This window comes from Acanthopagrus latus, chromosome 8, assembly GCF_904848185.1.
Source record: "Acanthopagrus latus isolate v.2019 chromosome 8, fAcaLat1.1, whole genome shotgun sequence".
NCBI lineage: Eukaryota > Metazoa > Chordata > Actinopteri > Spariformes > Sparidae > Acanthopagrus > Acanthopagrus latus.
Genome location: NC_051046.1, coordinates 28,011,329 through 28,038,936, shown reverse-complemented (window position 1 = coordinate 28,038,936; position 27,608 = coordinate 28,011,329). Strand labels below are relative to the sequence as shown.

The following is a 27,608-nucleotide window of genomic DNA, read 5'->3' as shown; positions in this document are numbered from 1 at the left end:
AATCTGTGGTTGTTCTCAGCTAAATTAAGTTACATGCAACAATGAGGCCCAGGTCTGTTGTTTATTCATGTTTATGTTTATTTTTCATTTTAATTTCATGAATGCATACATTATGTTAAATGGAAATTAAGAATTGAACAGCAAAGCTTTAAGGGATGTTATGGGTCTCTACGTAAAAGTAAACAATGCAAACCTGCTTTTATTATAAAATGATGCTATCAACTAAAAACTGATCTAACATAGGCTTGTCATGGCGGGAGGCGCAGTAGCTGGAGAGTTTTGATGATTCATACAGAGGACTATCAATCATCCTTGATGATTTCCTGTTGCTCAAAAGCTTTCCGTGCCCAGTCCAGGTTCTGGCTCACACAGATCTCCTTCCCCCTGGCAGTGCTGACCCTGCACACACACGGAAAAATGAGAATGAGAAATGGGAAGTCATAGATTGAACATTTTCTCTGTCATGTTTCTTAGAAGTATTGTACTGCATTGTTGTTCTTAGACAAAAACTGGAGGTTTTGTTCTGTTCATTAGCTCTGTTCATTCTACAGACAAAGTTCAAGAGTGAGAGTAAAGTAAAGACATACACAAATCCCTTCTCATGACATCTGCTGTGAGTCTTGACGGTGGAGATAATTTGTGACTGTGGTATCTTGCCAGTAAAGAATTTAAAGCAGCATGTCGCAGGTGCTATTTCATTCACTCCATGAGCTGAAAAACAACAGAAAAAAATAACAGAAATAAGGATCAGTTAGCACCACAGTCATTCACTGACCTCAACGCACAACAAGTTAGCATGTGAGTTGCTGTTTTATAACAATGAGTTCAGTAACACAGAAGGCACACACTGAATCCTCAAAGTGGGCTGAGTCATTCATGACTGAATCAGAATCATGGAAGCAGAAGGACGACTAAGTCACAGAAATGATTGTACCATTGAGAAACCTGAGGTCACTGCAAAGGCTTTTTTCTGGGTCTTTGGTGTGGTAATATCTGTCATGTCATTAAAAAATAAACTGTTATGATAAAAGAATGGCAAATTTAGGTCAAGTAAACTTTAGTTAATAGTTATTTCACTGTTTACAAGCAATGAAACACATTACAAACTATTTGATAGCAAGTGGTTTTGGGATAGTTGCAATTGATGGTCATTATATTATTTGTAAATGGTTAATAAATACTGTCTAGTTCATTTATGAATATTATTTGGAGGGCTGTCAGAGAGTAGCAACTGATGTTTTTAACCTTCACAATTGCTTGATAAATGTTTTATGAACCATGACATTGTTTCTTAACAGAGACATTACTTAACTAAATAACAATGTAAGTTGTTATGTTTTTAATGTGTTATTCTTATTATTCTGCTTTTTAACCTGTAATGTGTCTTTGTGTACCCTGAAGAGCACTATATAGAATAAATGCATTATTATTAGTAGTAGTAGTATTAAATCTAATAAACTATACATTAACTATCAAGTAGTGATGATGTTATCATAAAGTGTTACCCATGTCAAATAAGTTCTTTTAAGGAAAGAAATGAGTTTCTCAGTCTGATAATATCAAGTCAAAATTGGCCATATTTGTCACTTTTCTTTGAGTCCAATTTAATTTGCTCTAACCAATAATCTGCAGCGATTACTGGTCCTGTCAATATGCAGTTAAATGTTTATATCATTCCGTTCCGTTATCTGCCACTTATCCATGAGGGTCGCAGGGATGTAACTTTATCCTGCCTTTTTCAAGGGGTTGTGGCGTCACTGGAGCCAATCCCGGTTATCACTCTGGGCGAAGGCAGGGTACACCCCTGAACGAGTCGCCTGCTCATCGCAGGGTCCTTACTGATGGCAGAGGTGCCAACTGCACATCATTTATCATACTCTTCAAAATGTTTTTGATGGATGGGTGGGCGTGGGGGGCTGTTGTAAACAGGTCTGCACTAAAACAGTGCTTATATTGGCCTAGTCCTACTTTTGTACTGAAGTAAGCAAACGGTACAAATGACAGACAATTCAACAGACAGTTTAATCTAAGATTAATGGCAGGCATCATTGTATTCAATATAGAGGATGTGATATGACCATTCCTTTTGATTACTGCTGGAATACACTAAATGTAACTCAAAGGATCCTTTACTCTTTGTCAGTTCAGAGCAATTAACTATGTTACTAGGCTCACTTTACCCACTAGGTCAATTTAATTCTATGTTTTTAATTAATTGCAAGCTTTTTTTATCAGTTGAACTAACTGAATTCACAATCTGTTTTGTAAGGACAACAACATCCTTGATTATATTTGCATCACATTTCAGACTTTTGTCATATAGTGTATAGGGCTGTAATAATGTACCACTGAGGACACAAATAAAATTGTTTCTAGGCTGATTATTCTGGTAAATTTTACTTTATCTATCTATCTATCTATCTATCTATCTATATATATATATATATATATATATATATATATATATATATATATATATATATATATATATATATATATATATATATATATATATATATATATATATATATATATATATATATATATATATATATATGTATGTATGTATGTATGTATGTATGTATGTATGTATGTATGTATCTATCTATCTATCTATCTATCTATCTATCTATCTATCTATCTATCTATCTATCTATCTATCTATCTATCTATCTATATATATATATATATATATATATATATATATGTATATATGTATGTATATATATATAGGTATATATATATATATATGTATATATGTATGTATATATGTTAAGAATACATATATACATATACATATCTATATATAAAAGATATTATTTAGTATTTCTGACCATTAATTGTAAATTCCATTAATGTAATTGAATAGTTAACTGAAAATAGAACATTTGAAAAATCCCAAAATTAAAAGAAATAAAAAAAATGGTGTGGATTGGTTTTGCACTTAGAAAACTGGCAACAGCCCTCAATAATATCCATGATCTACTGAAACCTTTGTATAAACCATGCACAAGCTTGTGGAATAATTGAATTACAAAATAACATTTATAAAAACAAAGTCTATTCCAGATAACAGACCCCTAAATAGAAATTATCTCCAAATGTATCCAGAAACTAGACTTACGCATGGCAGTGCAGTAAACAGTGAGCAGCAGCAGGATTCCCAGTGTAAAGCACTTCATGCTGTCTTCACTGTAGGCTTAATGATGTTCTCCTGTCTCTGCTGTCTAAAGTTATCTGATGCGATCACTGTGTGTCTTGGTACATAGTCTCATATTCACATAGATAATTTTGGGTGACAGGAAGTTGAGGGACACCTCAGCACCAGTCAGCACTTCAGAAGCTGCTGTGTGCTGTAATTATTATTATTTATATATATATTTTTTCTTTTTTGATGTGATAGATAGCATATAGCATATCATTTATTTGATCAAGCTAAGAACTAATTTTAATTTTGGAGTAACTTAAGAGTTACTTCTGTCTACTGTGACTAAAACAAAGTGCAGCAAAGTGTGTGTGTGTGTGTGTGTGTGTGTGTGTGTGTGTGTGTGTGTGTGTGTGTGTGTGTGTGTGTGTGTGTGTGTGTGTGTGTAATAATTGAACTAGACATAAAATGAACTAAACATATTTGACAAAAACAAACAAGCACATCATTAGATTAGACATAACTAATATAGACCTTGATGGCTAAGAAATTCCATTAGGGGTTTCCACACTGCTTCAAATTATTCTGCCTTTCCCCTTGTTATATAAGTTGGCTTCTCCGTTACAATACAAGATGCCAACTCATTCACCCACACCTGTTTTGAAGGTACATCTAATTTTTTCCAATATAATAATTTTTTCCAATATCATCCTCCTGGCCCGCAGGAGTCCAAAATCAATTAAAGTTGTCTGTCTTGAATTAATGATCAAATCTGGGGGATACATACAGTGCTCAGCGTAAATGAGTACACCCCCCCATCGAAAAGTAATATTTTAAACAATATCTCAACGCACACAAAAGCAATTTCCAAAATGCTGACAAGACTAAGTTTTATATAACATCTGTTTAACTTATAACATGAAAGTAAGGTTAATAGTATAACTTAGAGAACAAAATTTTCAGTTTTACTCAAATTAGGGTGATGCAAAAATGAGTACAACCCACTGAAAATGTCTGGAGCAAGGCTAAATTGTAGATTACAAATGTCTAATTAAGCAATATTACCCTCGAGGTTGTGCTTTAACGTCATTTGAGCACGACAGTGAGCAGCAAGCAGCAAGCACAAGTAGCACTTAAGTGCTCAAATGACGTTAAAGCACACCCTCGAGGGTAATATTGCGATTATACAACTAACATCAACACAAATAAAATGTATAATCAATATATATATATATATATATATATGTTGATGGACATTTTGCTCTGAAATTTTAAAGGTTTTTGTTTTTGTGTGTCGCGTTTCCATGGAAACACATGGGGTCTGACTAATAACTGAAACAAAATCAGTCACGTCAGTAGACTCAAATGTGTAATGGAACGTAGTTTACCACTCCAGCAAATAATCCAACCCTTTGTAATGACCTAGCAACAGAAAAGGATTTTCTAGTCCCAGATGAGTGAACTCTGAGCTGATGTTATAATGTTTTATCGTGGTCTCGGAATTTCCCAAACTACCGTAAAATACCAAATAATACCTGGGGCGTTTATTTGTTTCGGTCACTTAACAGACTAGGCGGCAATTTGGGACAGGCGTTTAATTTATTCCTCTCTAAAATCTGGGATGAAAATGTCACAAACTTCGCCAGCTTCTCGGTGAATTCTCTGGCATCCTGCTGGGCAATAGTTGTACATCTTCTGCAAGTGAAGCTGTTGCGGCGGAGGAAACAATTGAGCCAACCAGCACTTGACAGCAAACTCCTCAACTCTGCTGTCACTCACGGTGGCGTACATTTGTTTCGCCATCGCCCTGATCATTTTGCGGGACACTCTCTCGTGGCGTGCCCGTTTGCTGATAACTAATTCCCACATGTTTATCTCAGGCTCCTCGCTGGCCTTCTTCCTCCCTCCACCAGGCAGCCTGACCACGTTGCTGTCGTCCTCGGACAGCTCCGTTTTATTTTTTCACCAATCTCTCTCTCTCTTGGGGTCGACAGAGAAACGTCTAGCAGCTGCTTCTCCCGAGTAGGACAATAAAAGCAGAATCTAAAGGAAGGACAGAGGGCAGAAAAAAGCAAAAAAAAAAAAAAAACAGAGACAAAACAATGTTAAAGCATAACATTATAGCTGTGAGATCATCGCCATATCTTACCTCCAACTACACCACTGAAAATTCAGTTAATCCGGAATAGATGGAAAATCCAGCTTTCCAACATAAACAAAAAAGGGGTCCCAGATCTTGTGAAACTTCCTTAGTGATCCACTCAATACACATCTAATCCTTTCAAGCTTAACATGGTTGAGGATTTCTTTTATCCACAGTGTATGAGAGGGAGGGCTTGGAGACCTCCACCGCAGCAATATCAACCGCCTTGCTAACAAGGTAACAAATGCTATGAATGTTGCGTCTGAGGAAGAAGGTGGAACTGGAGGTGGGGGTGTGCCAAATAGTGCTGTCATAGGATTGGGCTCTATTACTTTACCTGTAACCTGAGATAATGAAGCAAAAATGTCTCTCCCGAGTTTTCCTCTGCATATTTTACGGCAGAGAGTTTGAATTTCAAGCCGTACCTTTTATTTATTATTTTCTCCAGCTCTATGTTGTTACTGTTGTTGTTACTATAGTTACTATGTTGCCATGGAGATGGATACAATCTTTCTACAGACTTGGCGGAGTAATATTTTGAGTAATGAGTCAGGCGTGCTGTCATGCTGATTTGAGCACGGTCTAAATGTCTTGTTGGCCAATCAGATTGCTTGGTCGGAACTACTTGTTGTATAATTTAACAATAATCAACCACAGGTGAGTCTAATTATTCATTACACAGGTGTCCAGCAGACAGTTGACTATACAAGGGTGTAGAAAACCCCTTCCCATTTCATGTTGTTAGCAATGGCACCACATGGAAGAGAAATGTCTCAAGGGTTAGGGTTAGGGTCTCAAGAAAATAATTTGGTGAATGCTACAAGAAGATCAGCAAAGCTTTACTTATCAGTCAGAATACTGTAGCAAAAGTGGTACAAAAACTTAAAAAAGATGGAACTGCAACCATCTCACAGAGACGTCCAGGACGTCCACGGAAGTTAACACCTCCACAGAAGCGTCCTATGATGAGAAGGGTCGAAGAAATTCAGCATGCAAGTTCACTGCAGTTATCCAAGGAAGTAGAAAGCCTGTAGAAACTGGGGTGACTACTGAGGTATCACATTCTGATTTTTGAGTTTATTTAGTTTAGATTGAATGATGATTAATTGTTTTCCCTTTTGTGAGTTAATGCAGACAGAGTGAGGCTCACAGCTTCAGGGGTCCGAGTAGTTTTTCAACTGTGTGAGTGCTAAAGGTTAGCAGGCGGCAGGCCATCATAAAGTAAAACCTGAGATTGGCCCACACGCCAAATGGTGGGAAATGCTCAAACGTTTATGTTCCCATAGAGGGGCAGGAAACCCATTTGGGTCATTTTGGGGACAAGACATGAAGTTGACCGCAGCCATGTTAGATGAGTTACAGGGGAGACAGGTCAACTCCTCGTTTAGTCTATTGGATCATTTACCAAAGTGACCAATTAGGAGAAGTGGGTGTGAACTGGGAAAGGGACTCTAAAAACCCTTGCATAGGAAGAGAAGGAGGTTTGGCACTTGGTAGAACTCCTAAGATCAAAGGCTGATAGGAGTTCTAGTAGGGCAGAGGGCAAAGCACTTTGGCCTTGCTTTTGAGAACGTCAGAATGCAATTCTTATTCGGACGCTGGCATCTGTTTCAATAAAGATTGCTCCATCATTCCACCCAGCCTTGCTTCTTTTAGCCTTAAGATTCTTTGTGAATACAGGCCCTGGTTCTCTTACTTTGCAAAATGCATGGAAATAAAAATACTGGACACCATAAAAATGGTCTTGGTTCATTGGAGTGATATAAAAGATTGTGTGTGAAATTCGAATAATTAAAGGCCAAATGAGCTGTTTGGTTTTTTTCTTGATCAGGAGAGAGCCACCTCTCCTTTTGGATGAGTACAGCGTTGGATTGGTACAGCATGTTTACGTAGGTGCATATTTGAAGTCTGTAAAAATAGTTTGCAGCCTTGTCTGATTGGTCATTTCTCCAACAGACAGCCATGAAGAGAATCTAGAGGAGGCTCTTGTTGCAGTCTTCGGAAGAGTGTGAGCAGTATGTTACTGAGATAGATGTTACCAGCAATGAGGATTCATCTGAAAGCCAGGAGGGATCAGGGAGGAATTCCTGCCAGGCACAGAGGGGTCTTTCAGCTTTGAGGAGGAAGAGGATGAAGAGGTGGAGGGGGAGGAGGAGGAAGAAGAGGAGGAAGAGGCAATGGAGGATGGCACTTCTTCATGGAGATCCAGAAATGGGAAACTCCTGTGGTCTCCCACACATGAAGAGTCGCTGCCATTCTTTCCCCCTCCTATCTTGACCCCAGGGCCGACGTACTACACACTTGCCAGGATCAGCAGCCCTGAGACGGCATTTGACCTTTTTTCACTGGCGACATCCTGCAGCTAATTCTGCACATCACAATCTGCAGGGGAGGAGGTCAGTAAATTAATGGATAGATTTGAGTGAGGAGGAGGAGATGCGGGCCTACCTTTGGGCTGCTGATTTTGGCAGGCATGTTCAGGTCACAGCATGAGTCAAACAAGAGCCTGTGGGACAATGAAACGGGACGTGCAATTTTTGCTGCAACAATGTCCCAGAAGAGATTTTTGCAGATCAATCTGGCTGTGCGGTTCGATGACAGACTGTCCGGCCAGACCGCAGCAAAAGAGACAAGCTGGCTCTGATCAAGGACCTGTGGAGCAGATGGAGCACCCGCCTCCCTGTGCTGTTTAACCCAGGGAGGGACACATGCATTGGTTAAAATGCTCCACGATAAGCCGCCATCTTGGTCTGCGGTCCCATAGCGCCCCCAGAGCAATCTTTATTGAAACAGGTCTCAAGCCTGCGTCCGAATAGAGTGTGGCCGCACTCTGGTAGTCTCAAATCTATGACAAAGTAATGCCAAAATGCTTTGCCCTCTGCTCTAGCAGAAATCCTATCGAGCCTTCAATCAATCTACCAGTTACCACCACCCTCTCTCTGGTGTGCGGGCCTTTTTAAAGTCTATTGTCCATACCACCCACTTCCCCTAATTGGTCACTTTGGTGGATTATACGTGCCTCGCACCCCCTATGAAATAACTCTTGTGTGTATTACTTAACTTTGCTGATATCAGCTGAAGTGGACAGGATGGTCTCTCTATAATTAGATGACAATGTATACATTGAGTCAGTTCCAAACCTCTAGTGTGGGCCCCTTCCTGTAGCTTGTCTTTAAGGACAACCCCAGGGTTGATTGACAGCTCCTGGACATGTGGACCATTACATTGTCCCATTCCCACACTTACCTACAGGGAATCGTCTGGTCCTGTCCCATCCTGTCCTGTCACTATTCACTATTGTCTTAGAGCTCAGGATGTGTAAGAAACACACAGACACTACAGTTGCTTACTAGGTAAGATGATTTACCTTATTCTGTGATCATGGTCTAAATTAATGAAATATAACTATGACATCATAAATTTAACAACAAGATGGTAAAATAAACATTCACAGGTTCTGGCATGTGTTGTTGCTGCCTATGTACCGCTAGTGAGACATGATGAAGTTGCACAATGCACCACAGGCCAGCAATGTCTGTTGATGCTATCAGGATATAGAGAGGTGTTGTTGTTGTTGTAGGCATGCAATTGCGGTCACACAGAGGCAGATGGAATAGACAAGTCAAGATTATTTCCAGACGATAAGCTTGAAAATCACACTGAATCTTGCAGCTTATGGTGAAATGTACAGACTGTACAGTACATGTACTGTCACAAGTACTTGTGACAGTACATGTACAGTACAATAATGGGAATTGTGCATATTATGCATTCGAACATTTCTGTTGAAGATGTAAATAAAAATCTATATATTGGTATACCTGTGATATATATATATAGTAAATATATATCACAAATATGCAAGTCTGATGAAGCAGAAATTAACATGAGTGATTACTGTGTGTGACGCTTTTGCAGTGTAACGTATGTACCAACCTCACAAAGTACAACCTTTCTTTCATGCCCAGCTCAAACTGTTGAAGTTGGAAATATAGAAATAGAATGGGGAGGCTCAAGGAGAAGAGAGCCACAGACCCTGATGGCATCAACTCCAGAGTGTTAAAGGACTGTGCAGACCAGCTCTGTGGGGTGGTCACCCACATCTTGAACCTGAGCATGACTCTGGAGACAGTTCCTGTTCTGTAGAAGGCTTCTGTGTGGTCCCAGTTCCAAAGTCTGCAAACCCCATAAAGCCTGGCCACTTACGCCCTGTTGCCTTAACTTCTCACCTGATGAAGACCATGGAGAGGATTATTCTCAGGCACATCCGTACCCATGTGAGGACAATGCTGGACCCCCTTCAGTTCGCTTACTGTCACAGAATGGGGGTGGTTATCGAAGTCATCTACTCACTGCACAGAACAATTACAAACCTGGAGAACACTGGACGCACTGTGGGGCTCATGTTTTTTGACTTGTCCAGTGATTTCAATACAATACAGCCAGCACTTCTCAGGGGGAAACTGGGAATATGTTCAACGACTTTGTTAACTTGTGTGAATGCAACCACCTACATATGAACACCAGTAAAACCAAGTAAATGATAATCAGCTTCCAAAGGAAGACAACCGCAGATCATGCTATTGAACATCCAGGTTTGGACATAGAGATGGTGTCAAATTGGTGGTGTGAAATTAAAACATGTGCCAATGTGATGACATTACTGACATTTTGCACATCTCATTCTGATAGGAGACTGTCAAAATAAGGCTGCAGTGTCTTGTCTGAATGATCACCACCCTGTTGTTCTCACCTCCCCAGTCTGATTAAGTGTTTTGAGTAACTCGTGTTCCAGAACACCAAAGACATCCCTGCCACCTGGACCCTCACAGCTATATGCTTTCAAAACCAACAGATCTACATAGGATTCTATATTCACTGCCCTGCAGTCAGTCTTCACACAACCAAAGAATAAAAACAGCTACATCAGGATGCTATTTGTTGATTTTAGCTCAATATTCAAAGCTGATTGGGAAACGTAACACTTATAACACACACCAGATAGTCATTACTGCGCTCACAGACATTAGGAGAACTGTAAATTTAAGTGGGCGGTTGACACCACCATCATCAAATGCTTTACAAACAATAATGAGAGTTCATGTCAGGAGGAAACCTACAATCTTAAAGATCAGTGCTCAGAGAATAGCGTTGATTTTGGAAAGACGGTGGCAAAATGGACCCCTGTCCCCCGCTGGGAATGCTGTTGGGTGGTGGCACCATAACAAAACATCAAAACTGTTATTTCTTCACATTCTATTGTTAATTTCAGTCAATCTTTGAATTTGTTTTGAAATCAAGATTCTTACATATTGCACTTTTAAAGTAAAAGTTTGAAATTTTGGGATAATTGTTTGTTTTCTGGTCAATAATTGGATGAAAAGATTATTACCAAACTTTGATTTGTCTGGTAAATACATGGCTACTACCAGCAGGCAGTTAGCATAGCATCCCATAGAAATGAAGTTACACCCAGCCACTCATGAACTCACTATTACACAATTCATTGCATGTGTTACAACTGACAGATATCGAAGTCTAAAACATTTAAATTTCACCCCTGCTCGGCCAAGGCGATTCAGGGGCTGGTTCAGAGCCGGTGCCTACTTTGGAACCAGTTCTTTGTGCGACTGCGCATTAAAATCATTATACATTGAATAAACCACATATTCAACAACACATACCTGACAGAACAGATTTAAAGTAGAACCTCCATGTAAATTCACTGTCCACTCGAGCTCCTATACAAAAAAAATGAAGATAAAGATATCGACAAACCCAGAAGTTAGTTTGGTTCTCCATAGAGTCAAGCTAGCGATTTTCACCTGTCAAAACTACTATTTTTAAATGCACCTCTGTTGACATGTACACCTTATTAGACAAGAACAGACATAACTATAACACTGGGACAGAAATACATAAAATAAACAAAGAGATAATTTATAATGGAAAAGTAAAAGCTGTTGCAGGTTATGTCAATGAGCTCTCTGTCTGACAGGGTGTACACAAAAACAAACGGACACTAGACCATGTAAAAGAAATGCTTAAAAATATGTGGCCTTTAAAGATCAAATTTCAGCATTTCAGTTGAAAAATATCTTGAATCAGATTATGAATACCACCCCAACCACACATATACACACAAAAAACAAATTGTTGTATGACTCCTCAAGGGTCAACTACATTTCCAATTTATCATGAGTCAGTCCCCCCTTGTATGGAAATCTGTGTGGTGCAGCCTGAAGTGATGGAGACTCACAAGATCTTATCACAGCTGTTTTCAGAAAAGGTTAGCAATGCATCTGTGACCTTTTTAGATAACATCTGTGCATGCGTTTGCAACACCTCCTTGATCATTATCTTGCAGTCATGTGAAACCAGACAGCCACAGAAGTTTTCTCATTAAAAGATATAGGACAGACGCAACATCCAGCACTTTGCTGATAGTTTAACTCAGCTACACTCATCACAATACACAGTCCTTTAATGTCAGTTTATTTGTGTTTCACTTAGCACATACTGTAAATACAATTTTAATACATATGACAGTAACAGTACAGAATTTACTTGCACAGACAGACATAAAAATAGGACAAATTACATAGAAACATGGAAGGGAGATATACAGGATAAATATCAACCATGGTTCAAAGCTCCCCACAATAAAAGAGTACAGACTGTCTTGAACCAGACATATTGGGAAAACCTACATTTAGGTAACCATAGTTCTAAAAAAAAAAAAAGAAAAAGAAAAGAAAACAATCTCAGTGGGTTAATTCCCGTTTTCTGATGAAGGTTGACCTGAGAAAACAACATAGATGCTTGAGCAATGATGAAAAAAACAGCACTTGGCGGTAAAAAATGTACTACATATATTACTTAAATCTAAATAAAAGACAAGTTAAATCTGACTTTACTTACTGATGCGACCTGACCAGCAGCAAACAGTAATAAGACAAAATGTGTGACTAGTTGGTGAACATAGACACAGAGGAGCATTTAAGGACAGATATTGCTCAGTAAGTGGTGAACAACAAATAAAGATATATTACAGTGACTACTGGGTTTAATTGTATCAGGCAGACAGAAACACAATTCCAAATGACTGCCAATGGTGCTCTGTGTCTTCTGAATGTGTACATATACAGTTAGCTGACAAAATGATAGTCATATCAACATAAAGGACACAACATGTCAGATTATAATCTCTGAGCTTTCTTTGATTCATACCCAAGCCTTATATATCATTCTGTAAAGTGAGGGACACTGATGATGGTGTCCTGAGTCTTAAATTGAGCAACAGGTTCATTCAACCCCACTGCATTAAGGAATAGCACAGGAAATCATTCCTACCTGGTGCCATTAGACTGCACAATGCCCACGCAAAAACACACAAATCATTTAAATTATCTATTACCTAAATTATCATCGCTGTAAATAAAACTGCATCTTATTTCTCTTGCACTTTAGCTCCCACTAAGTTCTACTTTGCTTAGCATTTTTTTTTTTTTTTTAGCATTTTATTGTGTATAGTGTTTGCATGTTTGCATAGTGTTTATGATTTAATGTTTTCATCATTTAGTCAGAGAGAAAGAATCACAAGGGCACAAAAAAATAGTTACCACGAGTTCTGTGAAAGCACAAGTAATACTTTAATAATTTACGTATCCACGCTTTCAGGCTACGCTCATTTCGTCTCATTAGATTGATATGACATAAAGTTATTTGATTCACTGTGTGCATATCTCTCCATGAACGGCAGGTGGCGCTATATCATGTTATCGCCTTCATTTTGTTCGTGTTGCACTTCCGGGATCTAATGTTTACAACTGGGAACAGCTTTGAAGGCACAGGGCTGTTTTCTTGCCTCCTGAAAACCTTTTTTTATATGTTAAGAGCAACATGTGCTTCAAGTGGTAGGATTTATATGCTCTGACGGTAGGTGACGTCACTGGACTGCTTGAGTTACAACCTTAAAACAAACATTTTGACACACTCGCCAGCAAACGTAGCAGGCTCACTCAGGCTAACCAGCTAGCTCACGTTAGCTGGTCCAAATCAGCACTAGGTGGTGAACAGAAAACTGCACTGTTCAAGTTAAAACATCGCAGACGTGTTTGTCTTGCTTTTATCGGAAATAACTGGAAACGAGCTTATGTGACAATAGTAAATTCTGCTTGTTTTACTGGGCTTTGGTAACCATAAAACTCAAGCAAGGTTATTGAATGCAACTGCAGTTACTTATTGATTTTCTCTTATCTTTTTAATATCTGAAACTAAATTAGATGTAGTTGATGTATATTGCTTTTAAAACAACGTTATCAATGTAGGAAAATAGAGTTACCAACTAATAATGGAACATGGGGAAATTATATGCTGTGGCACAGACGGCTCTTCAAATAGTTGGTTAAATAACTTAACTCTCGGAAAATAAAAATATATTTCTAGTTGATATAGCTGCTGAAACAAGGACAATAATTCAAAGATGATTAATTGTTTCAATAATTGTCTATTTTAAAAAGCAGATAATATTACGATTAACTCATCGAGACTTGGCTTACATTGTATATCTGTACAGTGGACCTGGCAGCAAGACTCCAGTACCAGGATCAGCTGCCGACGGTCCATATTTCTAGAATAAATCATGAAGAAGAAGAGCAGACGTCCAAGGCCCAGCAAGACACAGACAGCGGTGAGCGTCCTGGAGGAGACGAGACTGCCTGGAAACAGAGGGAGGCCTCGGAAGACTGTCCCTGTAACCACAAACAGTTTCCATGGCAACGCTGCAGAGCACAAGACTGCTAACTTTGACTTCAGTGTGACAGCAGTTGACAACACACAAAAGCATCCAGAGAGCAAGACAAAATCTTCAGGTGAGTGCAAATGTTAATATAAGAAAGTCACACCAGACCCCATTAAATTAATTTAAAAACTGTGATTTTCTTCATCGACAATTGGCTTTCACTCAAAATAGTTTAAGTCTTGAGAATAATTAGACCTATTCCCTTGGAATGTCACCAAAATTCTGGTGGTAGTAATACAGAAGTAGATTATTTTTTTTAAAAAAATGCTGACTGTTGGATCATATGTATGCTGATTAAAAGACTGTCTTAACAGTAAACAAAAAATCTGTTTATAGAAAAACACTTATTTTTTTGTTCCTCCCAGCAGGTAGACTGTCAACTGCTATTTGTCGGCTCTGCCATGGAAAGTTCTCTCCACGCAGTCTGCGACACGCCTTCAACAAGTGGCCTCAGGATTCTATTGAGATCGTTGACCATGAGTCAGCCCAGTCACCCCTTTTATTCCATACAGATTTCCAGCAACTGGTTGGGGTCCAGTTGGACCGTGACCCCCGGTTATCTGAGTTTATTTGCAAGAAATGTCACGCAAAGTTCTACAAATGTCACAGCATCCTCATCAGGTTTCTGCAGAGGGTCAACATTCCACCTGTTGGAAAAGAGAACCCGAAAAGCCAGTGAGTCAACATGGAATTTTATGTCCCCACCATATGATCCATAAGTTCGTACATTATTTTGGGTGTCTACTAGAAAATGTTTATGCCTCTAAACAGTTTTACACCTCCATTCCACTGGACACTTCTCTGTTCTCTGTTACCAGCGGTGTGTGACACTTTTGTTTTGTTCCATCCTCCATGCTGCTTCATATCGCCAGTGGAATCTGGGGGTCAGATCCTGTGTCTTTAAAGTGAAACTCTCGCCAAAATGCAACTTAGGCTTTTTTTGTGAAAGTATATGGGATAAACCTTTGTGTAAAAGCATAATTGCGACAAAAGAGGCACTTTTAAGATTTACTGTATTTTCGTTTTCTGGTCAAACTCATTTTCAATGGGAGTGCTAAGGGCATTAGCAATAGCATCGGAATTGCTATTTGTAAAACACTAAGAAGGCTCAACAAAATATGAAACTCCTGGTCTTGCTCCTGGTGTCACCAGGGTCTCTACACATGAACATGGGCATTGAGAACATTGTGTACACAGAGTTTACTAAAAAGAAAGTTTTTGAACAACTCACCTTAGCAGCCGAGAAGTACCGATCTCAGAATGCCGTCACTGAAGTGCCCCAAACACTCCCATTTAAAATGAGTTTGACCCGAAAATGAAAATACAGTAAATCTTAAATTCTTTCATCGTAATTATGCTTTTACACAAAGGTTTTACACATATACATTCACACAAAAAGCCTAAGTTGCATTTTGGCGAGAGTTTCACTTTAAGGCCAACTCCAAAAAAGCCCAGTCTGCTCTGATTTGACAGTTATAACAGGCGTGAGAAGGCATTCCCTACCATTTTGACACAAGGGCTGTGACTGTAAGGTTTTGACATCTCATACTCATGGAAGTCTTAACGGCCTTTTTGAAGACACAGTTTCTGAACATGGGCTGTGTGCAGATCTCTGTGCATTAAACAATTTGATACACAGTCCATACAGCACCTAGACCTGATTGATGCTGAATAAAAAAAGACAGAAAATCTCTCCTTCTACAAAATGGGAGCTAAGAAGTGTGTATTTATTGCATGGTTTTCAATTGTTAAGGCAGAAAAGTACAATCAATGGTTTGTTTCTTTTTCAGGAAGAATGCAAAGTGCCCAGAGTCCTCAGTAAACCATGGCCCAGCAAGTAAAGAAAAGCCTTTCTTCATTGCTTTTGCTTCTGTGTATAGAAATGGAGTAAAAGTCAAGGTAACAGTTTTATGCTGTTTTCTTTCAGCACCACCATCCTTCACCTCAGACCCCAAGTGCCTCCACAGCCTGGTGTCCTGGGCTCACCACCACGGAGAGGCCTGTCACTCCTGCCCTGACCTGAAGGAGGTGCTGGAGGGCCAATGCTGGGGCTCTGTACAGGCCATTTGGAGCTGTGTTGATGGCCACAGTTACATCATGGACACTCAGTGCACAGCTGCTGCCAACCCAGGGTACATGGTGAACCTAAGCAGTGGAGCTTTAGGGAGCGGCAGTAGTGACAGAGTGATGTCAGAGGAGGAGGATCAGGAGGAGGAAGATGAAGAAGAACAACCCAGTGGGAATGGAAGTGTAAGCACTGTGGCTCAACACAGTACACCTGCAGTCCCAGCACAATCTCGGAGATCAGCGCTGACTCACTGGACCAGTAACACTGAAGGTGAGACTGAGATCAACAGGTAGGTAAGTTTTAAAATGTTTCATGTTTGAAAAGGACACAGCCAATCCTGCTCTTTTCTCCCTTCTGAGGATCTGGGATGAATATTCTCTTGTGTATTTATTTGGCCTGGCATTGCATTGTTGAAATTGCTTCATAGTGAGTTTCCTTTACATTGAACCAATAGTGATCAGGCCTGAGACCACACTTCTCCTGTATTTCTCCTGATTTATGACACAATTTCAAAACTTTTTTTTCTTATTTTAGTTATCATAAACTTTCTCTGGTACCATACAGCATGTAATCCATCGCACATTTGAGCCTCATCCTCCTCAGAGAGTGAGAGACACATGGAGAAAAGGAAGACGTAAACATATCACACATCGTGGAAAGAATTTCTTACAGCAACGCTGTGTTAGACACTTCTTGTTTGTGATCCTAGAATTGGGCAGCTGTGACTCAGGGGTAGAGCCAGCATCTTGTTATCGGAAGGGTGCTGGTTCGATTCCCCTGGTCTGCATGTCGAACTGTCCTTGGGCAAGATACTGAACCCCGATCTCCTCCTGATGTGCTGGTCGGCACCTTGCAGCCACCGCCATCAGTGTGTCAATGTATGTATGAATTACTGGACAAAAATGTCTGCTAAATGCCCTAAAATGCAAAATGTAAATGTAAAGTAGTTTATCAGCCCTGCCTAGTTGAGAAGTTCTAATCAGAGTGTGGTGAGATACTCCTCCCTGATAATACGTCTGCAGATATGCGCATACCAAAAATGCAGACCAGCAATCTGTAGTTGATATAACTGCCCTAAAGTCTGACATACTTGCCTCATATGGAGAATATTTGCCTGCAACAGAGTTGTGGGTTTAAAATCATTCATTTGCATATACTGCCAACATTTTAGCGATGCAGAGCAGGCTGAAAATCACTGAAGCCTCTCATTTAAATGTTGTAATAGCACTGGAAAGATAAATTGCAGCAAACTTAAAATCAGAATACTTTGCAAATTCTTTTAGCCATGATATCATCGTGGCTCTAGCGAGGACAATCTTGGTTTTGTAGGATCCAGTCTGTGGTTCTCTTGCTCTGTAATATGTTATAGTTAACATCTTCCCTCACTGATATAAATGGGCTGGACATAAAACAAAGGAAAGACCATTTCATCAACATTTCATACTGTTGTTTAATAATGAGAACTCGGCTGCACATAGAGGAATCAGCTGTACCTTGGTTTCTCCCTACATGTAAACACAACCTGTGAAGCATAGATATGCCAACAACTTGTTCTTACCCTGCAGCTGGTGACACAGATGTTAAGAACTCCCTTGTGGTAAATCTGTATGAACTCTTGACTCACACAGTTGTGGCTTGCCATCCTTTACAGGTCATGACAAGCCATTGTCTCCTGCTCTGGTCCAACTGGAGGACAGGGCTGTTGACAGTGATCTATCTGACAGGTTGGTGATGCTGTTCATCTCTCTCACCTAATTCTGTCTTACTGCTTATCGTATAACCGCCCATTTGTGGGAATAAACCTTAGTACCTATAATTTGTGGGTGCTATTCAGCCTTTAAAGTAATTTGTACGGTGGCCCTGAATGGCAAACGAAAACAACAGAAAGAAAAACACATCAAGACAAAGAAAAACACATCAAGACAAAGAAAAACACATCAAGACAAAGAAAGCCACATGAACAAAAACACGATGACAAAAACACATTGTTTTGGGTGTGTGTGTGTGCGCGCGAATGTGTGCAGGGTTGTCTCTGACGAAGACTTTGAGGAGAGTGGAAAAGGAGGGCTATCAGACGATGAGTTGTTCAAGCCATTCTCAGACAAGAGGTGGGTGCAGATATCCTTCAGTGAACACGTTCCTTCTGAAAAAGGAAAGAGGGCATGAAATGACAACAGCCCAGGCTCTGTGTTTGTTGACCTTTTCTCTCCCTTTCCCAGAGCTCGTGAGATGACCATCCCTATCAAGAGAAGAGGCAGCCCAAAGGTGCCAGAGGAGCCCAAAATCAAAAAGAAACCTGGACCCAAACCTGGCTGGAAGAACAAGTTCAAACCTAAAGGGTACCCTGCCACATATTCTTTAATACACAACCTCCACTCAGCAACAGTTAAATTGAATATATACATGTGTAGTTTATCTCTGTCTATGCTTTGTTTCAGTTCACTTTAATTAACTGTTAAAACTTTGCATAGCATACTTGTACATGAACAAACTGCTGTTGTGTTTCCAGAGAGGAGCTCCCCAACATATACAAGTGTCCATATCAGGGCTGTACAGCTGTATACAGAGCTCCTGATGGTTTAAAGGTGAGAATTTGCAGCATGTCACTGTTATTTAGTAGATAAATGCTATGTAGTTGCATAATTAGTAATAGCTGTGGCAACAGAAAACCTTTTACTTTAACATGTCATCATGAAGTAAATATTGATTTCACACTCATACGGTGTACAAGAAACATGTATAGTATTAATATTCATATGTTATTGTTAATGTATAAATGTAATCCATCTAATCTACAATTTGACAAAGAATATGTAACATAATTTAATAAGACAAAAAGTCCTTTTTAACCCACACACAAGAGCCTTCTTCTGCAACTTACTACTCAGGAATGAATTAAACCTGACTGTGAATACGCTCTGCCTTTGACAGTATAAGTGACTGGTTTTCTTCTTGGCTGGATTTTTAGAAGCACATCAAAGAGCATCATGAGGAGATGAGAGAGCGACCGTGTCCTCATCCAGGCTGCAACAAGGTGTTCATGATCGACCGCTACCTGCAGCGACATGTCAAATTAATACATACAGGTGAGGTTTACAGAAAGATTTCTGTTTGCCTTTAGACAGTGTGTTACTCCCTGAGGCCAGTATAACAAACCACCCTCAGATTTAGGGCTATATGATTCACACTGATTGCACTGGGTGCACGCCCAGCCCTGGGTTAAATGTCCATTGGAACATGTGACTAATGTTTACATTCTAAAATGATGCATATTATTAGCACCATTTCACACCAACATCTCTTAGCCCTGCAGATAGTTGATTTTCAGGCGATAACCTGTTATGTTCAGAGTAAACCCTGCTGCGGAGGAGGGCCAGCAGGTCTGCTTTGGAATGAGCAGTATTGTGCAGCTTTCTGCACTTGGGGCTAACATGTCCCTTAATGTGGGCGGTTCTAGGAGTGCTTTTAGCCCTGGTCCAAGTGCAGATTGTAAAGCCTGTTTTCTTGGTTACTTGGCTTCAGGGAACATAACACTGGCAGTCCTTGAAAACTGATGTCACAAAGCTGTTGATCATTTGGCTCAATTTACTCGGGGTTACCTATCCAGCTGTGAAACAATGGGAGAGGTGGATGACTCAGTTACTGGCTAATATCATTCATCATCAGTGTGGCAGGAAAAATCATCCGCTACTGGTGTCTTTTTTTATTGGTGGTCGGAAAACTTGATCTCTCGGGGGGGGTCTTACTCAGTGTCACGGTGTGTTAGACCATGGATTAAACTTGCTTTTCCTGGTTTTAAGAGCTGCATTACAGTAAAGTGAAGTGTGTGTGTATGTGTGTGTATATACACACACGTGAATATATATAAATAAAAACAAACTATAATATATAGCAACAGTCAAAACAGTGTTCATCTCCATCATACCATCTCCATTTGTTTTGCTCTACTGGTGTAATGAGTTAGACCCATCAAAGCCTGAACTTTGTCTTGAATTTGAAGGACATGCAATGTTAGAGACAGTACCAGAAAGACTGCACCACCAGTTAAATGAAGTAGGCATGAATTTAGATGTTTGTGTGTTTTAGCTTTTACTCTTGTTTTTAGAGGAGAGGAATTACATTTGTGACCAGTGCGGCCAAACCTTCAAACAGAGGAAACATCTTTCCGTTCACCAGATGAGACATTCAGGGGCCAAGCCTCTACAGTAAGTACTGATGATGTCATCTGTCACTTTAGAAAAAAAACTTCTGAGTTATCCCTGGAAAGCTACAGAAGTTTTAGTTCTAAGACAGGCCGTGGATGCTAATGTGTTCCTTCCCTTCAGATGTGAGGTTTGTGGCTTCCAGTGTCGCCAGCGTGCATCACTTAAATACCACATGACCAAACACAAGGCGGAGGCTGACTTGGAATTTGCTTGCCTGCTATGTGGGAAACGTTTCGAGAAGGCCCACAACCTGAACGTCCACATGTCCATGGTCCACCCTCTGACTCAGACCGAGGTTCAGAGAGGCAGCAGTCAGCAGCAGCAGCAGCAGGAGCAGCAGCCACTCTTCTCCGACCTGCACACCATCACTCTGACTGGGGAAGTGGTTCAGCAAGACCAGGACAGGTGACAGCAGGGGGTCCAGGTTGGCTGTGTGGGCACATAAACGTGGGACAGGGACCAGTTCTTGTACTGTACCACTTGTACTGAAGTCCCAGTTTTTTTCACATTCATGGACTTGGGCCTGCTGCAAACAGATATTTATTTTACGGACAGCTTTTTAAGAGTATCACTTCTCATTCCAAATGAATGCATTTCATCATCAGAACATCTTCTGACCAAGTATACCACAAGTCTAGATTTGAGCTTGTCTTTAAGGGAGCAGCAGTTTTTCCTTCACATGTACTGTAACATTGTCAAACGCTGGTGTGATACCTCTTCCAATAGTTTGTGAAAGTAAATAGATTTAGAGGTTCTGTCTTTAGGCAGAATACATTTTTAAAATGTCCTGGATTTTAAAGTTGTAATCCTTAAGTTTTCAGTTGTGTTTGATTTTGCAGCACCCATGGTAACTGACAACAGCAGTTAATACTACTACTTGGGTAGCTACTGTGACAGACAGGACAGATGAGCATCTGAGTGTTTATAGTGCATACAAACTGGAGGTATGCAGCCTATTTTGTTGTCTAACAGCTCACCATGGCTGCACCAGACTCTAACATTACTCCCCTGCATTTTTAAAAATTGTCTACGAGGTGAAGAATGCATTGCTTTAAAGGGGCAACATGTAAGTTATGGCCAGAACACCAGTTTAAAACATTCAAAGAAACATCAATGAGTTTGAAGGAACAACAGTGTTGAAGCTATGCCAAAGACGTCTGTGTGCTGTGTTGCAGAGACGTCTACTGAAGTTAGCATGCTATCCAGCGCATTCCAGCCTCTCGTCTCATAACACCAATTTGTACCCCAAGAGGTGATAGTCTGATAGCGCCCGTAGTTAAAGCCAGTAGATGTAAAAGTGGCAAATTTGTTTGTCTTATAAGTACACAAAATAAACTCAAGAAAGGAGACATTTTACACCTATTTTCGTGGCTTAAAAAAGATAACCATAAACAAGTTTCTCTCCATTACTGCACTAAGACAAACTTATTAGCCTCATTAACTCATCATAAAACACACTTAATTCAAAATCAACATCCATGAAACAAAAGTTGCCAATAAAAATAAATCCTCAACTCACTGAATAAGATGTGAAAATATTTGGGTTTTACGCGCCCTTTTTGCCTGTTCTAGCTGCCCAAATTTCTCTCACTCATCTGCAGAGTCTTCTTGTCCTTGAGTTATAGTCCTAGCTTAATCACTTCTGTATTGTATTCCTTTTTAAACTGATATCTGTTGGTCTCAGAGGCTATGTTCAGTCTCAATCTGGTGTCAGTGTTCACTGGGAGGTGACTCCCCCAGTGATTTGAGGTTGCAATCCAGGCATACTCTCTTCAGCTAATTGGGCCACTTAGCTCAAGGGCTATGTGGTAACTGCAGCCTGTTGCTATGAACAAAGATAGCTGTGAGCATAGTGAGCCACAGCAGGCGATTATGCCACTGCCTTTATCTTCCGAGCTACCTTTGATTTCTGGCCATTTCTTACAAATTAAATCTTTAAAGTGAAGCAGCACTATATTATGTTGGGCTGCATTAGCAGTAACTTGATAATAGTGTGAGAGATTTTCTCTGGAGGAAATGGATCTATACAGACACTTTTATTAAGTACACATGTAGACGAATGCATAACCCATATAAATTAAGCTGTTAGTCATATAATGTCATATTCTCCTTACATAAATATTATGTGATGCACTTGTATGTGCTGTGTGAGCTCCTCACAGTGCACATAATTGTGTAGAATGATTTCAAGAACATTCACATCACTTTCATTAGGTCATTGCTTTTATCAAGTTATTACAATACGAACTACTCTTTTTAAGAGTTAACTGTAAAAATGTAGATCAGTTGTACATGTGTATAATAAAGTCCCATGTGCACTGTGTACAAAAATACATGTAAATAAATGTTTAGCTTTTTTTGTACAAAGCTGAGTAAAGACTTTTTTAAACATTGGTGAAATCTGAACAGAAATGATTTAGATATATTACAACAGGAACATGTTTGCGTTGGATTACATCAGCAGCTGTTCAGAGGAAGTCCATCTCTGGGCTCAGGCTGTGAGGGTCCTGATGCACAGAAAGAGCTGCTGCCACTTCTGGGTCCAGGTCTGCACACTGGGACTGCAGCTACAGCAGGAAACCCACCAGCAGACAGAACAGACAGATAAGGAGGGATAAAAACAAGATAAGACAAGTGAATATTGCCAGTTTCTGCCAAGATCTGTACAAACAGCATGTAGGTTACCTGGCTGGAGGACAAAGCAGCTGGAGGAGTCTGTGAGATCACTCTCAGAAGAAAGTGCTTGGCGTTGCTCAGAATCTGGAGAGGCTCCATCAGACAAAACAATTCATAAATTAGACATCAGGACAGTGTCAATAGTTAGAGTTACACTGTCATCACTGTGATACAATCTGTTTTTGAGGCTCAGTCACCTGATTGTCAGAGCGTTCAGGGCTTGGTCTAAGTCCGTGTCCTTCTAGGAAAAGCTGCATCAGACTGATGTAGCAGCGGACAGCAGTATGGAGGAACCCTGGACAACACACAGCTCTCTGCTGGAGCTCAGTACTCTGATGGAGCAAAAGGCTGGAAAGAAAGAATGAAAGAAAGACAGACAGACAGACACACACACACAGAGTTATAAATAGACGTTTAAATAGAAATATGCTCCTAAAATGCAAAAAAACCCCAAAAAACTAACCTGTAAAAGGCCCATGGCATCAGCTGAATAAACTCATCTGATGTTACCATGGCCATCGACTGGTAAACACTTTGCTCTAGAGTTGGGGAAAAGATACATTACAGTTATTTAACAAGGCAGAAAAATACTGAAGGGAAAACATTTAACGGTGACACATAGATTTTATTTGCAAAATATTGACTACTTGGCTAAACTTGCGAAGTATCTGAGATGTGATCATAGAAGATGCATACTGTACCATTTGATTTAAAGATGAGCAGCCAGTCAGCGGAGTCCACCAACACACAAAGAAGGTCTGTGCATAAAGTCCTGGTTTTGTGATCCTTGTTCTGCTACACACATAATCATACACAAAATACTGTTTTAATAGCTTAACTACCATTGGGGAGACATTTTGGGGAAATAATGAGGATGAATAAGAACAAACAATACATTTTTATGGCCTTTTCTTTTTTTAGTGTAACCCCAACTCTGAACTACAGCTCATTGTTTTAATTACACAGACAATCTGCACTTAATTTGCAAGGGGATTTATACTTGCCAAAAGCATGACTTGGGATCATTTGTGTCCCATTATTTATTGCTTTGTTCAAAGCTTGAACTATATAAAAAAAAAACAAAGATGAAGTTGGCCTGAGAGAGTGAGTGTAGGCTAAACGAATGTGTCAAACCATTGCATTCTCTTAAAGTAGTTCAACATTTCTGGAAATACGCTGATTAGACTTCATTCTGAAAGTTAGATGAGATGACTGATACCACTCTCATAGCTATGCACCAAATACAGATCAAACAACATGAATATCAATCAATTGAATACAACAATGTTAGCAGTACTCTCCAAAAACTTTCATCAAACATTTTGAGCATAGTCCTTTCTGTTGTTTCTAATTGTGTCATAAAGAGGTGCTAAATCAACATATTAGTCAGACCTTGTACAGTATGAGAGTGCATGCTGCTTATTATGGCTGTTAATCTGAGGTAGGCCTCAACGTCTGCCCTGTCCTCTGACTTGATTTAAATCCCAACTGCTTTATTGCAGCTAACCTACACCTGAACACAACCTGTGGATGGATTGGGGCAACGCGAGGTTAATTACCTGAGGATACAGCAGTGCTAACACATAGTCATTAACACAGAGGAAAAGCAGAAAAACCAGCATCTGCAGAAGAAAAGAGACAGAAGCAGGTAAACACATACAATGTGGAAATCACAAAGAGCAAGTGCATATTAAAACTAAATAATTTACATTTGAAATGTGCATTTTTAAAGAGCAGAAGTTCTTCTGCTGAGTTCTGAGTTTACCTACCAATACCAGCTGCTATTACCTATATGTCAAGAATTCAAAATTGTTCATCTTGGTAGCATCATACCAGCTCTGACTTACTGTATACAGAGATGATGTTTTTGAATAGAACACAAATATACACATACATTGCATACATATACAAACACATTGGTCGGTTTTGACTGACTTTGACTGGGTTATAAACTGACATGAATATAACAAAGTGCTTCACTCTCACCTGTCTGTGCTGTGTGCCCCCCTCTGCTCGCAGCATATTAAGGGCAGCACTGGAGTCCTGGTTGTTGCACCCTCTGCCCCGCCAGGTATGGTGCAGAGTGGCAGCCAGCAGCAGAGCTGACGCTGCAGGCACTGGTGACAATGACTGACCCTTCTCTAAACTGAACACAAGAGAGAACTAACTATGAATTACTGCCTGGTGGTAGTATACCTCTGTTAACCAGTGCACTTTATATCCATGTATGTCCTGACTCACAGAGGTATGATTTGATTTGATTTGATGTATGATTCCAGAGAATAATTTCCAGTGAGAAACCTGTGGACTATTTTTTTTTTTTTTTTAATTACAGAGGACTGACAGACAGCTGTATCATACGGTCACCTGAAGCTTAACTCCTTGTACACTTCCAAAAGTCACACTTTTATATTTAGTTTGACCACATTTAGCTTAAGTTATGGCTCACATTTGCCATGGATCGTTTTAATATGCTTATGCAATTTCACAACATTTATTTCTGTCCAGAGTAGAACTAATTGTATTGAAGATGGGAGAGTCAGGCTGCTGCATAAAGTCTTCTCCAGCACATCCCAAAGATTCTCAATGGGGTGGACGTCTGGATTCTTTGGTGGCCAATCCATGTGTGAAAATGGTATCTCCTCTCTGAACCACTCTTTCACAGTTTAAGCATGATGAGTCATGGCACTGTCATCTTGGAATGTGTTCATGCCATCAGGGAAGAAAAACTCCACTGATGGAAAAAGATGGTCATTCAATATAGTGAGGTATAATGGATGGAGTGAAGTGGATCACTGGTTCAGAGGTGGTGGTTATAAAAATGTGGTTTTACCTGCACGCCCACTTCTGACAGTTAGTAAGGAGCTGCAGCTGCTCTGGTAGAGGCTCTCCATCACTTAGATGATGCCAGAGTGACAACATTACTGGAGACAGACGTTCCCACCAGTGCTAAACACACACACACACACACACACAGTCATAGTGTAAATTAATCTTAAACCCACAAAACATTTATAGGTCTGCATTAGTACTGATTTCACAAACTCCAGGAAAATAACTAATATAAAATAACTAACAGGACCAGTTTCACTCATGTAACTGCTGCATGAGAATCCAGAAAATGATGCTTGAAAAGTTAATACAGTTCATAGCTGTATGGAGAACAAACTGTACCACTGTGGAGACCAGGAGCAGAGGACAATGTAGACTGATCTGAGACCAGGCTTTGTTGACTTCTTCAGCTGCGCGTCCACAGCGTACACTGGCACATAACACACCCTGGACAGGATGCAGACAGTAGAGTTACTCTCCCAGGAGCTCGTGCACATGCAGTAAGAAATGTAACCTTAGACTTTTATAAAGTGATTCTCACTTTCAGGAGGTGTGCTGTTAGATGGAAGGACAGCAGGCCGGCTGGAGAACACACCTTCCTCTGACGCATGAACAGAAGTGACCGGCATTAAGTCAGTTTTACTAAAGAGGACACTTCTGACACATAATCACTGCACTTTTCCTCACCACTGATCAGATTTGGAAAAGCAATGTACTAATAGCTGATAGGAACAAGAACTCAGCAGCTCACCTGATGATGGTTGACATGCTTTATCAGCTTGTTACACTCCAGAGTCCTCCTCCCCCCTTCAGCCTTTACTTTAATGAATAACACGGCTGGGAGAGCCAGCAGGACTCTGTGACACAGACAAACAGCTTTTAGTGGCTGTACGTCATTAACAGGGATGATCCGTATGACATATTTGTGTGCGTACCTGTTCCATGTGTTCAGAGTGAGTTGCAGGCTAAGCTCAGTGCTGATGCTAGGTGAAGCAGAGGTCACTGTGGAGGAGCATCTCTCAGACACAAACTCAAACAGGAAGTCACACACATCCACTGTGCTTCTACAGCTGCCACAGAGGTCAGTCACTTCCATCTCATAGATGAGCTCCTACAGAAACAATGATTAAACATCACCTTCACAAGAGCAGCTTTTTACCTTTGCCCTTTTAATGTTAGAGGAAGAGTTCACCCAAAAATGAAAATGTTGTAATCTGCTCACTCTCTACCCTAGTTATTCACACTAGCAATAGAGCTTGTGGCTTAGCAGCTACACAGAACATTTCAGCTTCAAAATGTTATTTACAACTGCATCTCAGGGCTTCTGGGGACTTGGATCACAATGAACAAGATGTATCAAGCAGTTTTTTGTTTGTTTTTTTTGTTTTTATTAAATTGTCTTTTTTTAAATAAGGTCTTGAAACGACTCCAAATCTACTTTAGTCGTTTAAGGACATACAGCAACGCTGTTTTTCCATGAAGCTCCAGAAATGTTCTGTGGACTACGGCATTCCAGTAGCCAATGACGGAAATTTATATTTTTGGGTGAACTGTGCCTTTAAGAACCACATAAGTTCATTTATGAACTGTTTTACTTATGTCAGCTGAAATGATGTCACACACATATGCAGTGAACACACCTGTAGTCTGGACAGGATGTCTGGCAGACAGGTGCCTTTTTCTGACACGCTGTGATCTAACTTTGCCAGGTTCTGTTTGCTGTTGGCAGAAATGTA

At 40.0% G+C, this 27,608-nt stretch overlaps 3 protein-coding genes and 1 long non-coding RNA gene across 9 annotated transcripts in view; 2 read left to right on the top strand and 2 right to left on the bottom strand.

Annotated features, from left to right (window-relative positions):
• Positions 1-60: 60 nt before the first annotated feature.
• LOC119024085 (C-C motif chemokine 3-like) lies at positions 61-3,448 on the bottom strand. The gene is made up of 3 exons (XM_037106529.1): positions 3,125-3,448; positions 588-711; positions 61-399 (listed from the first exon to the last, which is right to left on the bottom strand). The coding sequence occupies exons 1-3, from the start codon at positions 3,180-3,182 to the stop codon at positions 303-305; spliced, it is 279 nt and encodes a 92-aa protein (XP_036962424.1). The 5' UTR covers positions 3,183-3,448; the 3' UTR covers positions 61-302.
• A 2,505-nt stretch (positions 3,449-5,953) lies between these two features.
• Positions 5,954-10,220, top strand: LOC119024086. 3 transcript variants are annotated; one of them, XR_005076395.1, is made up of 4 exons: positions 5,954-6,342; positions 7,120-7,177; positions 7,245-8,641; positions 9,257-10,220. It is a non-coding gene; the product is annotated as an uncharacterized LOC119024086 (long non-coding RNA). The 3 variants fall into 3 exon arrangements; XR_005076396.1 differs by having other exon boundaries at positions 5,954-7,162; XR_005076394.1 differs by having other exon boundaries at positions 5,954-7,177.
• A 3,690-nt stretch (positions 10,221-13,910) lies between these two features.
• znf276 (zinc finger protein 276) lies at positions 13,911-21,805 on the top strand. 2 transcript variants are annotated; one of them, XM_037106528.1, is made up of 11 exons: positions 13,911-14,161; positions 14,460-14,766; positions 15,882-15,928; positions 16,019-16,429; positions 17,811-17,883; positions 18,184-18,267; positions 18,379-18,498; positions 18,669-18,744; positions 19,128-19,245; positions 20,265-20,364; positions 20,485-21,805. In XM_037106528.1, the coding sequence occupies exons 1-11, from the start codon at positions 13,933-13,935 to the stop codon at positions 20,771-20,773; spliced, it is 1,854 nt and encodes a 617-aa protein (XP_036962423.1). In that variant the 5' UTR covers positions 13,911-13,932; the 3' UTR covers positions 20,774-21,805. The 2 variants fall into 2 exon arrangements, with proteins under 2 accessions (XP_036962423.1, XP_036962422.1); XM_037106527.1 differs by having other exon boundaries at positions 14,457-14,766.
• Positions 21,806-22,385: 580 nt separating this feature from the next.
• LOC119024083 (Fanconi anemia group A protein) overlaps positions 22,386-27,608 on the bottom strand; it is a 29,996-nt gene continuing 24,773 nt past the window's right edge. Inside the window, exons 30-42 of one of the 3 annotated variants that reach the window (XM_037106523.1) lie at positions 27,513-27,591; positions 26,808-26,983; positions 26,624-26,729; positions 26,414-26,473; positions 26,215-26,319; positions 25,874-25,989; positions 25,027-25,186; positions 24,600-24,662; positions 23,742-23,835; positions 23,504-23,579; positions 23,238-23,388; positions 23,050-23,133; positions 22,386-22,931 (exon numbers count right to left, since the gene is read on the bottom strand). In XM_037106523.1, coding sequence (XP_036962418.1) covers positions 22,833-22,931; positions 23,050-23,133; positions 23,238-23,388; positions 23,504-23,579; positions 23,742-23,835; positions 24,600-24,662; positions 25,027-25,186; positions 25,874-25,989; positions 26,215-26,319; positions 26,414-26,473; positions 26,624-26,729; positions 26,808-26,983; positions 27,513-27,591 — 1,369 coding nt within the window. In that variant the 3' untranslated portion in view covers positions 22,386-22,832. The remainder of the gene's footprint in view (positions 22,932-23,049; positions 23,134-23,237; positions 23,389-23,503; positions 23,580-23,741; positions 23,836-24,599; positions 24,663-25,026; positions 25,187-25,873; positions 25,990-26,214; positions 26,320-26,413; positions 26,474-26,623; positions 26,730-26,807; positions 26,984-27,512; positions 27,592-27,608) is intronic. The other 2 variants (XM_037106526.1, XM_037106524.1) reach the window with 2 other exon arrangements.

Bases quoted from the DNA above. Each gene is read 5' to 3' on its own strand.
- znf276 (XM_037106527.1), top strand. From the start codon at position 13,933: ATGAAGAAGAAGAGCAGACGTCCAAGGCCCAGCAAGACACAGACAGCG. The intron at 14,767-15,881 runs GTGAGTCAACAT...TTTCTTTTTCAG, and splicing joins AAAGAGAACCCGAAAAGCCA to GAAGAATGCAAAGTGCCCAG. The intron at 16,430-17,810 runs GTGAGACTGAGA...CATCCTTTACAG, and splicing joins CTGGACCAGTAACACTGAAG to GTCATGACAAGCCATTGTCT.
- LOC119024085 (XM_037106529.1), bottom strand. From the start codon at position 3,182: ATGAAGTGCTTTACACTGGGAATCCTGCTGCTGCTCACTGTTTACTGC. The intron at 712-3,124 runs GTAAGTCTAGTT...GTTGTTTTTCAG, and splicing joins TGTTTACTGCACTGCCATGC to CTCATGGAGTGAATGAAATA. The intron at 400-587 runs GTATGTCTTTAC...GTGTGTGTGCAG, and splicing joins TGTCATGAGAAGGGATTTGT to GGTCAGCACTGCCAGGGGGA.